General features: G+C 36.4%; 1 protein-coding gene across 2 annotated transcripts in view; it reads right to left on the reverse strand.

The window, feature by feature from the left end:
- Window positions 1–16,319, reverse strand: part of skd (mediator complex subunit skuld) — a 267,609-nt gene that overhangs the window by 16,167 nt on the left and 235,123 nt on the right. For both annotated transcript variants that reach the window (XM_069812535.1, XM_069812534.1), the window contains 6 exons: window positions 13,632–15,627; window positions 9,771–9,994; window positions 7,228–7,392; window positions 5,416–5,614; window positions 2,048–2,298; window positions 751–942 (listed from right to left, as the gene is read on the reverse strand). In XM_069812535.1, coding sequence (XP_069668636.1) covers window positions 751–942; window positions 2,048–2,298; window positions 5,416–5,614; window positions 7,228–7,392; window positions 9,771–9,994; window positions 13,632–15,627 — 3,027 coding nt within the window. The remainder of the gene's footprint in view (window positions 1–750; window positions 943–2,047; window positions 2,299–5,415; window positions 5,615–7,227; window positions 7,393–9,770; window positions 9,995–13,631; window positions 15,628–16,319) is intronic.

Consider the following 16,319-nt stretch of genomic DNA (forward strand, 5'->3'; position numbering starts at 1 on the left):
TTGTCACTTCCATAGCTTCATTTTTCACTAATTGCAACATATGTTTGTATGCACAGGTTATGTCCATAATTTAGTTACATTATTTATTTATACTGGTGGAGTCCATCCACCAGGTCACAAATAAACAATGTAAGATATTCAAACAGTGAAATTAAACCAAAAGTGAAAAGAACATTGCTAATATTCTTTAATTTGCCTTATACGACATTAACATTTCTATTTTTATAATTGAATCAGTCATTTCTAAAAGGGTTTTATTCGCAAAATACAACAGCAAACAGGAATCACATATCCATAAAAATGGTCTTATTTCAGGAATAGGGCCTTTTCTAAAGTCTGTGAATACTGTGAAGCTTCTATACATCTTAATAAATGCATGTAATAATGTCCGTTCTTAACAGAAAGGTATATGCAAGTGAGACGAATGCAATAGTGTTCTTAACTGATTTTAGCAAAAAATGAAATAAAACCCAACTTGCATAAAGACAACGACTTCCACTGCCTTCAAAGTGACATTATTAAAAACCTCTTATGTACCAGCATGGAATGCAATTGTAATAATAAACATGAATAGTGTTTATTATTGTAGTGAACTGGAATGCATTCTCCATGAAAGTGCAAAACTTCACAGCTGGAAACTTGTCCAAAATGTGTAAGTTCAACAATAATCTCGAACTGTCACCTCAACTGTTTAAAACAACTCTCAGAACTTAATATTAACTCAGAAGCTGAGCAAACATACATACTTACATCTTTACTTTTAAGGAAGAGATCTGCCATGGCAGCAGTGCCAAAGCCAGTGAGTGCCTTTATGTTGGACGTGTGCGTGAGCATCCGCCTGCACTGAGAGAACACTGAGAATGCTTGTGCTCGCATGTGATCATTCTGCCTAATTCGATCACGAGACTTCCCCAATTCCACAATGCTTTCCAGAGAAATTAACTGGAAAAGAGCAGAATTTGAACATCAATAACATTATTCATAACAAGCAGCTGTTCTGTATTAAACATAGGTGTGCCATTTTCAGATAAGACAGCTATTGTCTACTATAGTTAGCAGAGAACTCTGGAGTAAGAGATGAAGACTCTTTGTACAGTTCCACTATATGTTTTGCAGTTATGAAGACATATACACCATACAGCTTCATCAGTAGTAATGGGTAAGTACGTTTTTTATGTATATGCATAAAATTGCTTTCAAAAGTAAAGGACGATTTAAATTGCTCATATATCTTCATTAAAATTTAAGAAATCTTGAAAATTTTGGCAAAAATCTTTACAAAATAAATAGATTTTTTAAAATGTAAACATACAGTTGTTACAACAATGCGTTCGTTTGTTTAAAAGCAGCTTAGTTTAATGTCAATTTAATTCCTTTGCATTTTATCAATTTCTATTTATGAGAAGAAACAGTTTTATCTCTATAAAGTCATATTGCACTTTGATCAATGATATTACGTGACGAAGTTTATCAGTGGCCTTTTGATGATTTCGTAGCCATAATGATTTAAGGACTGAGTCAATTCTTTCCAGAAGTTTGCAGAAAAAACTGATTTAGGCTTGCAAAGAACTCACGAAGACCTTTTACACGAAACATAGAATTTAGGACATAAGAACCAAAATCGAATCTGGAATTTAGTCAAACTGAAGCTTCGGACAATGAAGAATAACACTTCGAAACTAGTCAGACTGGTACCGGTAATTTCCTAATGTTAATACAGTAAAGAAGTTATAAAGTTAATCAGTGGTAAAATTCAAGGTTAAAACAAAATTGTTCTCCGAAAAAGTTTCGTTTAAATGTGAAATATATTAGCATTTACCTGATTTTCGTGAAAGTTTAAGTGAAATCATTTTATAAACGAAATTATACATATGCCATAATTATAATCATGCAGTGTTAGATACCTGCATCACTGAAGAAGGCCCAGTACCTAACTGTAGAAGATACAGCAAGTGACACACACACAGAAGATTAATAACCCACTTCTCCATCACATAATTCAACCTATGACAGCAGTGTTCGATGCTTAAACAGTAATAATACGTACTTGAACACTAATGTTGTTGCGTATACTCTCCGGAACAGCAGACAGAACTGTGGTGAAGCAGCGAAGAAGGCCGAGGCAAGCCAACCGTTGCAGATCTGTGCTGTCACTACCTATTGTGAAGGGATCCACAAGATAGACGACAACAGCTGGAGGTTCCTGGTCGTCGTCATCGTGGTTGCTGTCACCACTACCACTACTGAGCTGACCTCCTGACAGCAATGGGTCACGCCCACTCGAGCTTCCGTCGCCATCTGCACAACAACATGTAATATTGTCATTGGTAACTTGAATATGATCTCTCTTTCATTTTACAAAGAACTGCCTTCTTTTTATGTCTAAAATGATGATCAAAATTAAAGAGAAGAAACTTGGTGGGCCTATCTTATTTTTTAAACTAAATCAATATGATAGTGACATTTATTATTAGATAATTTTGTTGTAATTGGTGATTCAGAGTGGGTCACGTCACGATTGTTGATACTCTTGTCATTACATACTGAATGTTAAATGGCTGTTTGTTAGCTTGAATAAATAATATGTACAGTAGAACCCCGATTATCCGACACCCTATTAACCTATTGACGGACTATCCGACTGTCTTTTGCTCGCTCTTTTTTTTTTTTTTTGCTACAAAACATATGAAGTACTACTGTACGTTATATTAGTACGTTTTATTTTTCTAGAGAGTGTTATTACAAGCCTTTACACCCTCAGTTTGGTCTACTGTTCCACTTCCTGTACTGTACAACTTGTATATAAAATGTATTCCATGAATGTCAAAGAAAAAGTTCTGTGATAAGTATCGAAAAATGCAAATAATTGAGTTATTAGGGGAAAGAGAAACTGTGGCTCATCTCGCATCAGAATTTAGACTGATGGTACAACTGTGTGCGATTTAATAAAAATTAAGAATAAAACGTATAGAGTATGTAAATCTACAGCCATTACAAGGAGTTTCCTTTCCCCTTGAAAACACGTCCTTGACAACCATACTTAAATTAGTGAACTTCTGATCCACTACCTAGCGTGTTAAACACAAGACCATGGAGGAAATTACGAAACTTCAAGTATTATTCACTTCATTTACGAAAATATTTTATGGTACGGATTATCCGATTTTCGATTAATCGTTCAGTCCACCCCCTTCATTACCAGGGATAATAGAGGTTCTACTGTACAAATATATTTTACAGTGGCGACGAGGATTTATATGAACCTTAAATGGATACACTGACAACTTCGGAAGGAAGAGGTTTTGCATCAGCTAAAGACATTCTGATTACTTGGAGATGGTTGGAATACAGTAGAACTCTTATTTAACGGGTTTTTTTTTTTTTTTGTGGACAAAGAATAATTAACCCTAAATGGGGGTTGACATTAAATAGGGATTTGCTATTTCTGTTTAAAAAATATGAATAATTTTGCAAGAAGTCAATTTATTTGCAAAGACGCTACAATAAGTAAACTATGGACAACATTGTAAAAAAAATTAAGTTTTCTTCTCGCTATCTCGAATATCTTTGCATTAAAATTTTTTTTTCATTTCATGAATTAAATAAACTTTTTCCGCAAGACAAAGTGTTTTCTTTTTTCGTGGCCATTGTTTTATAGTGATATGTACTATAACAATGAAAATAATTCCGTCTCTTCACTGTAGTATTACTGACATAATGCATCTAAGTGACTGGTACTTTAAGCTGTGAATTCTGATGGATGGTTGCTACATCCACCATTGAATGTGACTGCTTCTTTTGAAGGGTGAGAATTAGCAGACAGTTTGTGTCCTGTTCTGCTGTGTGTTATTCTGCTTGTGCAAAGAGCAGGAATTAGCAGATGAACCGGCACACAGCTTCGTGTAGGCACGGAGAGGGAGTAGGGATTTCGTGGCCTATTCCACAACACGTGTTAGCAAGGCAGCAGCATTGCTAAGTCACTGACTCTTAAAAAAATGCGGAAAAACGTTAAATGGAGGTCACTTAAAATCGGGGCTTTACTGTACTTACCAAGACAGGTGGAAGAATATTTTACTGCTAATTATGTACAGGAGAATAGGAAAGTGGCTGTGTTATTAATATTAGTGGGTAAAGAAGCATATTTGTGTGATCCCATGCCACTGAAAGATAAATGTTATGACAACTCAAGTGCCATTTTGAAGCATCAGTTTTCTAAAATGACATTTGTTTTTAGGGAAAGAGATGAATTTTATGAGTTACATCAGTTGTCACATGAGTGTGTTCGGCAATGGTACACAAGCTTAACATTAAAGCTAGCAAATGTAAATTCGGAACTTTTTTTTGGGTATGAAGTTAAAAGGTATGTGTGTGGGCTAATTGAAGGTCCAGTGCTGTAGAGTCTGTGAAGAAAATCATATGTGATATTGTTGAAATAGTTTAAAATAAAAAAATAAACTTCGATGACATTCAGAAAATAGTTTTTCAATTAGGAGAAGAAGTTATTGTGAGAGATTATGAGGGTTTAAATAAGGCATCATGGGCTACAGCTATCATTGTGAAAGTCTTATGTAAGCTGGTGAATGAGTATGGAAGAGGCATACGGATCAAATAATTAGAACTGGAAAACTGTATGCTGAAAATGAAGTGTTAACTAGAAATAATAATGATAATCGGAGTGAGGAAGAAGAAGTCAGCTATTGTACTACAATTGAAATCAGGGTGAGATGAAGTGGTGGCCCATGGGTCAAGGGTTGCTGACTGAGGACACGAGTATTATCAGTGAAGAGGAGACAATGCTTCCAGGTGGATGTACTGAGGTTTTATTGAGGCATTCTAGTAGGAAGGTTAAACCTCCTGATAGACAGAGATATTATTAAATTAACTGTAATTTTTTTCTAGTGAAAGAGAAATGCACGTACTGTATCCTTCACCTGACATAATTATGAGCATTAAATCCAGACATGTGAGATGGGCAGGGCATGTAGCACATATGGGCGAATCCAGAAATGCATGTAGTGTGTTAGTTGGGAGGCTGGAAGGAAATAGACCTTTGGAGAGGTCGAGACATAGATGGAAGGATGATATTAAAATGAATTTGAGGGAGGTGGGATATAATGGTAGGAACTGGATTAATATTGATGAGGATAGGGACCGATGGCGGGCTTATGTGAGGGTGGCAATGAACCTCCAGGTTACTTAAAAGCCATTTTTAAGTAAGTAAGGAGAAGTGTAATGTTTATTGATGATTCAGAGTGGGTTATGATTCCTGACATTGTTGTTATGATTACATAAAAAATGACGGTTCATTTGCTTGAACAAATAATACAAATATATTACAAGGGTTATAACCTAAAAGTAAGGTGGTGCATTTTACTTTCTTAACTACATGAAGAACAGCTATTTAAAAACCCTTACCATGATCTGACTTAGGTGTTGAGGGGGCTTTATCTGGTATTTGTCCTTGGTTACTCTCAGGAGTGGAGGGCGGAGGCATTGGTGAAGGTAAAGGTCTATCGATTGCCAGACGTGGAGTTTGTGATCCTTCAGGAGGCTCCAATAATGTCTTGTCCAACGGTACCTGTGACAAATGTGGAGCTAAATGGTGCCGGCACACCTGAAACACGTAAAACATGACGTAAATTATCAGCTTGCACATATAAGTATATAATGTGTACATTCATAAAACAGAGTTATCTATTAGTAAGAATTATGATCGATTAGTATTATAGAGTTGGGAAGATTTATCTGTATGAGTAGATGTAATTTTCATACAGATACAGAGAACGAAAAAGAAGTGAAGTAAACTGTCAGAAGGACTATCTAAAATAAAATGATGCATTGTGCTTGAGTTGCCTACTTTTTATTTTGAAGTAGTATTTATCTGTGTATTGAATCTTATAATCGGAGATCTCAAATTTGTAATACAGTATTAACAAGCACGAGAAATCATATCTACAGAAAAGGAATACTTCCAAACTCAATCTTATTTCTGCAAGTGTAGCACGCACTCATCTGTTATCAATGTTGCAGGATTTTAGGAGTGCAAAGCTTCGGTTTACAGAATCGAGCTTCATATGGTACAACAATTGCAAGAGCCGTCAAAGTTTCCTTTGTCAGAGGATCTTTTATTTTGAATCACTTGGAGAACATTATAATTGGCGAAAAGAAATTAGACTTGGGTGATACTGGGTTGGGCTCCATGACTAACAGAATAGGGACATGCAAAATTCGCATTTGTGACAAAACAAATTTTTATGCGAATTTAGCACTTCATACACAAATAACGCTAATTTAAAAAAAAGCGTCATTTTTACTATATTTAAAAAAAAAAAAAGAATACGATTTTTATATTTTTAAGAATCTAACACGACGTTTACATACATTTATGTTCTTTAACTTGGTAGTGCAAGCCTGTTCTGGCATTTTTCTGGTCAACTGAAGGAACTAAAACAAGCATCGAGAATATTGTTGTTGTTGACAATGAAATCATTCGACAGTATTTTTGTATGATGGCATCTTCTTGTAGCAATGCTGTCCATCTTTTGATGTGTTGCATGTTCGTCTTTTCTTTTGCATCACACAATGTATGGGAAAATCCTATCCTATGTAGGTGGCTTGCCAAAGAGTCATAACTTGTTATCAATATGAACATCGCAACAGCAGATTTACGTGGTGATGATGATGATGATGATGGAAAATTGTTGGAATGTCACAGGGGAACCATAATATCCGGAGAAAACCCCTGTATTGCCTGAACAATGGACTTGCCCAACACGAGTTATGAATGCCAGGTGAATTGACAGGATTCCTGGCTTTATAAGCCCAGTACCCTAGCAATGAGTTATGGTGGCAGCTAGTAAATGAAACATAATTATTTACATGGTACAATGAACTTCCAATAACAAAAGAAATGCATTTTACTTGGTTGTAATAGTACCTGTATTATTACAGGTATCATACTGTATAAGTCTCTGAATTCTGTACCCTGACTGCACTCTTATCCCCCATCCTCCAAGAAAAGAACATACACATTACAGTAAACAAACTTCTAGATAGGAAATTAAACAAAGACATCTGTAAAGAACTACACATCTCTAAATAACAGCCAAAATAACGAATACAAAAACCAGTGTGAATAATAATTCGATAAACTACGAAAAAACAGAACAAAGTTCAAACAGAAATGACTTATTAGCGTAATGTATTTCTTGTGATAGCAATACTTACTTGAGCATACAATTTGAGCATATTTGTGGTTGGATTATCTCCAAGCATTGTGAACCATTCATCAACAGGCTCCTTTGCTAATTTGACAGCAGCTGTTTTACCAACTCTGAGAATACCATCTCGCAAAACTTTGGTGATAGGGCAGTGACGACCTAGGCGGCAGACCTAAACAAAATAAATAACTTTATTACATTAATTATACACCTACAAGCCTAGCCAAATATAACTTGAATTTAATTTCATCTCTTATGAAAGTCAAGTCGTCAGCCTGCTGAGATAATAGTTATTTACAATACAAATATAAAAAATGACATTTTACTCTAGTGATGTTTGCAAAACAAGGCTGCGGCCAAGTGGAGCGATCTTGCGAACAAAATAATATAATTTTTAAGATGTGTGTTGTGCACTACTTTTTACACAGCCATTCATCTGTGCTGCTGTAATACGCCTCATTATAATAGTGAAATTTTATCAACAGTAACCTCACTAGAGGTTTTGATTTATCTAGAGAAAATCAAAACTCGAGTGAGATTTAATTGATATTACACGATTAGAAGGAAGTATATAAAGATTAGAAGAAATAAAGTACTCTAATACAATAAAATATTAACTGACTTACTAAAATTCTATTTCACTAATGTTAGCTTCACCAAAACGTTTGAATGGAACCGCCATTTTCAGTTGACTATCTATGCGGGAAACAAATGACGATCGCAAAGCATGTTTTATAGTACTGTAAAGAATTTGCAGTTTGAAATGTTGGCAAACAAAGAAACAAGTGTTAGGGAGGTGATAAAAACAAAAGAAAGTATGTGAATATTAGAAGAAATAAAATACTCTAATACAATAAAATAGATATTAATTGAATTACTAAAATTCTATTTAACTAATGTTAGCTTCACCAAAATGTTTGAAAGGAGCTACCAATTTTCAGTTGACTATCTATGAGGGAAAAAAAATGACAATCGAAAAACATGTTTTATAGTACCGTAAAGAATTTGCATTTTGAAATGTTGGCAAACAAACAAATGCTAGGGAAGTAATAAAAATAAACAAATGCTAGAGAAGTGATACAACTGAATCAGTCGGAGCTAAAAGGGACTAAGTCACTTTTCACAAAATTTCAGGAGAAGCAAAAAACATTCCACTAATAACACAAATATTATATTTCTATGTTAATAGAAAACAAAAGAATATTTAAAAGTCTTAGTTCCTTCTTCCACCGTTTGATGCACATAACATCCATTGTTAAAATTGTTGCATAACCCAAAACTGCATATTTTGTCTTAGTTCCTTTTAACTCTGATTCAATTGTAGCAATAAACAGCCATGATTGATTGAAACACGTCCTTTCGTACTGTTTTATTGGTTAAAAGTAGTATGATGTAGTAAAAGTATAATAGTCACCTTAAAAGCATGCAATGTTGTAGCTCAGTGTTAGATAAGAGATACTGTACAGATGTTTCCTGGTTCCAACCTGGGTGTCTCCCTAATTTTTTGAATTATATTTAATTCTTAATTGTTTGATATAATTATCAATAAAATAGTTGATGAAGCAATTTATTTAATTTGTGTAGGTTTCTTCATCAAGAACAGGATTTTTAAAAGTAGGCCTGCCATTGTTTGAACTGCTTTATTGATGGGTTGCAAATGCTCCTGTGTGACATCTGGTGGGAAACAATTGACAATCGACACAGATAGTTGAAAGTCAGTGTTAAAAATACTTTTTGCACTAGTGCTTTAATAGTAATATGCGTTACAAGAGCAGTATGTTGAAGTTTTCATGTTCGAGGGAAAGTTTGAAAAAGTGAAATGTAGTTGAGCTTTTTTAACTTCCGAGAATTGAAAGAAAACATACCGCTCGTGTATCGTACATTATTTTGTGCGAAGATCATTTATTACATACCTGAAAGAGGAATTTCTAATTAGTTGCAATGAAATCTCCATCTTGGTTTCTGTTCAATGACGGCAAATTTGCAAAACAAAAATATCTATCTTCAACATTGTTACTTTAAAATGTTTTCTGTGTTTACTATACTCCAGCAGGCCGTGATATACGTCTGTCTTTTTTTTCCCCCAGTCTATAAATGCGAACTTAAAACAAACGGCTTCCTTAATGTTACATGCATCACGAAATGCAGTAACTTTAGTGGAGTTGTAGAGTTTACTTAATTTTTGCAACTATTTAAAAACAATAATTAACAGTGCAATTTAGGTGAAATTGCGGTGGTAAGTTTCCAATTTATAATTATTACTATATCGAACGTCTCTAAAAATAATATGTTAAAAGCCTAAAGCAGTAAAATCAATATGTCACTTAAGTGGTACGAAGAGGGAAATTGTTATGTGTGTTAGGTTGGGAATACTGAATGTGGAATTTTAGACTTACCGCAGATTGGTTTTGTGTGGAAACCAAGCAAATACGCACGATCTCGCACAAAAGTAATTTTCACATGCTACCTAGTCAATTTTTATCATGCTTTCCTAGTGTTAAAATATTTGTTTAAAAGCATTTTTACACAAATAACGAGACTAAAACTCACCTCATAGGTTGCACTCAGCTCTTTGAAAAAGGTGCGCACCCTTTGAAGGATGTAATCGTTGTCAGGAGCAACCACAATATAGGCCACATCTCTGGCATAGGAATATGGTTCCAGCAGCAACTTTTCCCAGTACTGTATTGCATATGGTGACAGGGAAAGCCAGTCTTTCTCATAGCCAACCATGAGTGAAGGGATAGGTTGTGGTTCACACCGATCATCAGTCCCTGGAAATCGTAACACACCATTTCACTACAGTATTACAGAAATGAATATGTCTCGTAGTCTTTTAGAATAGGAAACTTCAATGATGCTACATTAACATTACATCCAATTATTTATAATTTTCGAAATACCCTGAATATGCAGTGTCAGTTTCCTTATTTCATGCAATATACATATTTCCATAGATTTGTCAATTTATCCATAAACTCATTCTCAGACTAATTGCTGTTTCAAAGTCACGAAATTTCTCACCGAGGGCTTTCTTTACAAGTCCTATCCTAGGAAAAATAATAAAGTAATAATAAAGAGAGTTTCAAATTTCTATCTTAAACTCACTTCAAATGAATGAATGTTAGACTGTTTATTGCCATCAAATTATATACTCTTTATACATCTCTGTTAATGGTGGTCTTGTTTGCAGGTACTCACCATAACCAAATGTTTACTACTATATGCTATTTATTTTATAATCACTCCAAATATTAATAATGTGGAGCCAAAAACTCACAAACGGTGTCTACTGACCAGCAAAGAAATGAGAATAATTCATGCAATACACCATTATGGTTCTGCAAACATGTATGCCATTATTTGCTCTATTCTTGTTAATTTTTGAAAGTAATTAATAAAGACCTCGTTAAATCCTAAAATTCTGCCTGAAAAGGTTTTCAGTTGGAGGCATAATTCCATTGATAACAATTAATTTTTCTGAAACAATTTTGGAGACAGGGTCTGCACTGTTTTACTTCTTATTTCATCTCATGCGAGAGAAAAAAAAAAATCAGTCAATCTTAAATGAATTATTGGTTTCGTCATAACAATAGTTCATATGCATTATTCTTGGATGAAGCTACTGAACAAGAACACACTGTCTTATAATTTTATAATTTATGAGCAATCAGTGTATACAGGCAGACAAATGATATAACGAAAACCATTTTCTTGGTACTACAGGGTGGGAGGGACGAAAATTTTATGTGAAAAATCTCCAAATATAATCTTTCTGGTATTACACTATTTCTTCTGGAACACTGTTATGACAGAACTTCAACTTTCCTTACTAGAAGTCTGAGTTCAAATTCTACAGTCAAATTGGAATATGCAGTGGACAAAAATTGTATTTTGATGAAGTTTTTGTGAGATCATCATCGGCCATCATCAACATTATCGTCACGTAACTTAGATTATACTTCATATAATGAGAAAGCAACAAGTCTGTAAATCTGTAGCATTCCATCAGATGATGTCATACTTCCCTTTGTGACCAGCCTCATGGTCTAGTGGTCAGAGCTTCTGGCTGCGGTTCATGAGAACCTGGGTTCGATTCTGGTTAGAGCACAGAAATTTTTCCTTAAAGGGTATTATTCGTCCATGGTCTGGAATTTAGGTTAAGTTTAGATTTACAACCTCTCCTGACACCATAAAATCGTAATCATCATATCATCGGGGTAATGTGTTGTTGTTTTCTAATGCCAGGCACTTGACAATAAAGTCATTTGACCTCTTGCACTCCAATATTTTTCAAAGATATTGTCATGGTCAGCCATTGAAGCACAGATTTTGAGGTGTTTCGAATTCATTTCTTGATTTGAGTTGCACAATGGGCAGTTAGGGGACTGATATATTCCAATTCTATGCAGGTGTTTGGCCAAACAGTCATGGCCTGTTGCCAATCTAAATGCAGCCGTAGACGATTTTCGTGGTAAATCGGGAATTAACTGTAGATTATGATACAGGGAGTTCCATTTTTTCCCTTGAGATTGTGTTATCAAATTTTGTTTAATAAATCTTTTCACAGAGTAGTATGTAGATTTAGTAACAGGTCTGTAAGTAGCAGTGCTGCCCTTCTTTGCTAAAGCATCCACATTCTCGTTTCCCAGGATTCCACAATGGGATGGTATCCATTGGAATACAATTCTTTTATTGAGTGATATTAATTGAGAGAGCATTTTAGTTATTTCTGCTGTTTGAGATGAAGGTGTGTGTCTAGAGACTATTGATAGAATAGTTGCTTTGGAGTCTACAATATAACAGCATTCTTAAATTTATTGATGTGGCATAGAAGATTCCTGAGACTTTCACTTATTGCAATGATTTCTCCATCAAAACTTGTTGTTCCATATCCAAATTGGGATAATGTAACTCTGCCTTCCAGGCGCCCCAACCTCAGAAGTGGGTTACAACTAAGCCACTGCCAGGATAGAAGACCAGAAATGTCGAAAAGACAATCCTACATTAATGATATTGTGACTCTGAAAATAAGGTTTCTGTCAATACATTATGTGCTTCGAACTACTTTAGGACTGATGTAAGTGAAATATTGAAGGGGAGTGCATAATTCTGATGCCAAGAGTATATTTTAAGTCTCATACACACAATCTGATGTAGAAGTTGCACATTTTCGAATGACAATAGGACATAATCATATTGTTTCCCATATTCAGGGATTCGAACCTACACTCAAGTTCAGCTCATTATCTCGGAAGTAAGCTGGTTGCGTTATCCAGAGAATATTCACTAAGACAACTCTCCTATTTCTTCACACATTTTCACTGAAGTTTCGAAAATAATAGACCTGTATTATATGTAAATTTCAGACTATTTCTGAAAGTTATACGACTTTCTTCAGCATTCCACTAGCCAGAAATGTAACTTACTGTGTTTTACTTTCTAGCAGATGCTGAAGGGTATTAGATACATTTTTAGGGAGACTATGTATAAATAATTAGGTTGGACTTTTGGAATGAACTGTATTTAAAATGGATTAAAAGATTAAATTATTTCTGATTTGATGACACTAACGAGCTAAATGACAGCTATGAGTAATATGGGATGAAGATAAATGCAAACAAGACAAAGACCATGGTTTTCGGAACAAAACTAAGAGAGGTAAATGGGCGAATTCGAAATGAGGCAGCAGAACAAGTGGACAGCTTCAAATACTTGGGGTGTACTGTAAGTAGTAACACGAGCTGCTGCCAGGAAGTCAGAAAGAAAATAGCATTGGCAAAGGAAGCTTTTAATAGGAGAAAGGAGCATCTTTTGCGGACTTCTGGAAGACTAGTGAATTCCTTTGTGTGGGATGTGGCAATGTATGGACATTACGACAAAATGAAGAGAAACGACTAGAAGCATTTGAAATGTGAATATGGAGAAAAATGTAGCATGTGAAAAGGACAGACAGAATAAGAAATGAAGCTGTGCTACAAAAACTGGCTGAATACAAAAAAAATAAATAAATAAATAAATAAATTGTTTGGGTCACTAACTAAGAAGAAACCATTTACTGAAAAATACTGGAAGGAACGATGAATGGGAAACAAGTTCGAAGCAGAAGAAGATCTCAGATGATAGACAACATTAAGATATATGGATCATATGCAAAGACTAAGAAGAAGGCAGAAAAGAGGAAAGATTGGAAAATGCTGGGTTTGTAGAAAATTGTAAATGAATTATTGATTACATAATTATTCCAGTTTAGGGAATAAATTCATGATAATAATCAAGTCCTTACCAAAAGAACGAAGTCCAGCAGTGCACATTCTTTGGCAGTAATATTTGATGCTGACACTAATATGAAAAAGTTAAATCTATTCTCCTTCTAAGCAAACTCTGTGCTACATGCAGTGCAATACTAACCTCTGCCTGCAAGCCTGTGGAACTGTCTCCATGTCAGTGGTCCCTTCACTGTGTATGGGGCATCCCACAGTCTCGTAGTACACTTCTTATGTATTACATCCTGTAAGAGAGGCCTGAGACTCTTCATAACCCAGACGATGTCCTGGTTACACTGAGGTCCCATCGCCCTCAAGTAGGGCCACCTGTGGACACACGGTGTACTTGAATTCTTGCCACCATGCTGCAAGATTTGCTGTTGTCTCTGTTGCATTTCTTCTACTTTGCACATTGCTACTGTTGTACTTTCCAGTAATGCCTGGCGTCCCTGTTCCAATGCCATATATGTCACATCATTACCATCCATAAATTCTAACACGTTCACTGTTGTGCCGTATGGCACGTCAGGTCCCAAATTTCCACGGAACTGTCTTGAAGCACGGTACAAAGAATTGCTTGAACTTTGAATAATAACACACTGTTCTTTCACTAACTCCATCACATTTTGCGGCACCAGATCCACTATATCACCAGTACTTCCATTTTCTTGCCCACCCTTACCGGCATTCGGAACAAGGTAAGCCAAAAGCGAACCCTTTCTGCGGTCACCCGGATCCTCTGCAATGCCTGTAATTTCGAGTTCGTCCTCGTAGAAGAGGCCTGAACGATGAGAAAGTCTTCTGTTCACAACGGCACTGAAGCCACAGCTACACCGGATCGAGTCTTCTTCGGAGACCATTCCCATCACGTTGGGTGCAACTCCGTGATGGCCGGGGGAGGATCCCATCATGTACGGTGGAGGTGGACCATTCATTCCCATGCCAGGATATGGTGAGGTTGGAGGAAACGGTAAGGAAGGCTGTGGTTGCGGAGGTGGTGCCGGTAGGTAAATTCCAGCATCAGCACCTCGAATATTGCCTACAACTTTTGGTTCTGCATTACACACACATAAGGTACAACTATCAAAATTGTGATCTCGAAAGATATTAAGGGCTGTATCACCTAAAAGAATGTTAACGACCAGCGAATTAGCTTCTGGAGCACGAGCCATTATTGGTGTTGGCACCGGTTCCACTGAATTTAAATTCTTGTTGAGGTAGGACGATGCAGTAGACGTTGCTGGGCTGGGAAGTTCGTATGGCGGTGGGGCAGGACACGGTGTTCGAACACCTCCCACTGAACCGGGGCCTCCTGTTCGGAACTGCTGTTGTAAATGTAATGGTAAACCACCACCGCCCATTGCAGCCAGGGTCATGGGGCTAGGTGGGAAATGTCCCGCAGGTGATATTGGCGATAGGCCTGCTCTATGAGGATGCGGAGGTATAGGGGGATGGTGAATGGTAGGATGTTGGTGATGTGGATGAGATGGAATCACGGCACCTGAGTGATGGTTACTGGCTACAGAATTAGGTCTCGAATTAGTACCAGGGCCGGATGGTACCAAGCTCCCATTTGGAATACTTTGCTGGGGTGCGGACTTTTCACCTGACTGTTGCTGCTGTTGTTGTTGTTGCTGCTGTTGCTGTTGTTGCTGCTGATACTGTGTCTGCCAAGACGGTTTGTACACACAGTGAGAGGGCAACGTCACTGGTGGCTGACTCTGGCTGGGGAGATTTGTCAGTGGTGCATACTTAGACGAACCAACAAACTTACACATTGCCGGTGGCCGGAACACAAACGACCAGTCCTCTATATTCTCCTCCTGAGGGCTACCCATATTTGGATATATTTCCTGTTTGCATCGGGCAATACAAATTCCCACAGGTCCATCTGAGAGTTCCCCAAGCGTTCCATCAGACAAATGTCCGCATGGTGAAGCGATGGGATTATGTTCCAAGGACGGAGGTGTAGGGAACATTTTTGACAATTCCTCAGGCCTGAGGATACCTGTTCCACCACAACTATTGAGAGATGTATTGCCACCACTTCCACGAGGAGGCTTCACCACCACATTACTTGATGCAGAGTCTTCTGGCAGCCCAGCGGGCTTGTTCGAGCCTGGAGGAGTGGGCACCTGTAACTAGAAATTCACAACTTTGTACTATTTACGATACAAGCCAAGTGCAATTCAACAGGAATTAAATTCAAACAATAAATGACCATGATATCATTTTATTCTGCCATCTGAGCAGAAAGCTATCCAGAAAAATGAATTGATAATGGACTGTAATAGATAACACAGCTCAAAAATTATATTCATTTGCCCAATATAAAGATAATATTCATGTCTGACGCCTGTGTGTCAAACAATGGAAGAAAGTCTTTTGAACACATAACAGAAACAAATTGTGCTCTTTGACATGTGAATTCTTTCTTTATCGATCAGTACATAACAATGATACAGCTTATAAATGTAATTTTCGAAAGATAAAAATGGAGAATTATTGCTAAAACAAATTTATAGTGGTTGTTAAAATTTACTATTGTTGAAAGATGTACACTGAAAACATATTAGGTATGGTACAAGAAAAAATTTTTTGGTCATTGCCAGCAAAAGAAATAACTGTTATTTTTTTCATGGGGGGGGGGGGAACAAATGCACGACTAAATGACACTTGTTTCACTATGTCTAACAAAAGAGTGAAAAGATGGATTGTCTGATAGGCTATTCAGTGAATGATTGTTTCAGTTTGTTCATTATGTCTGCATTCATATGCAAAAGAAAGACACTCCAGAAAATCCATATTAATCATGAATAACTTTATTTAACAC

Source organism: Periplaneta americana, chromosome 16, assembly GCF_040183065.1.
Source record: "Periplaneta americana isolate PAMFEO1 chromosome 16, P.americana_PAMFEO1_priV1, whole genome shotgun sequence".
NCBI lineage: Eukaryota > Metazoa > Arthropoda > Insecta > Blattodea > Blattidae > Periplaneta > Periplaneta americana.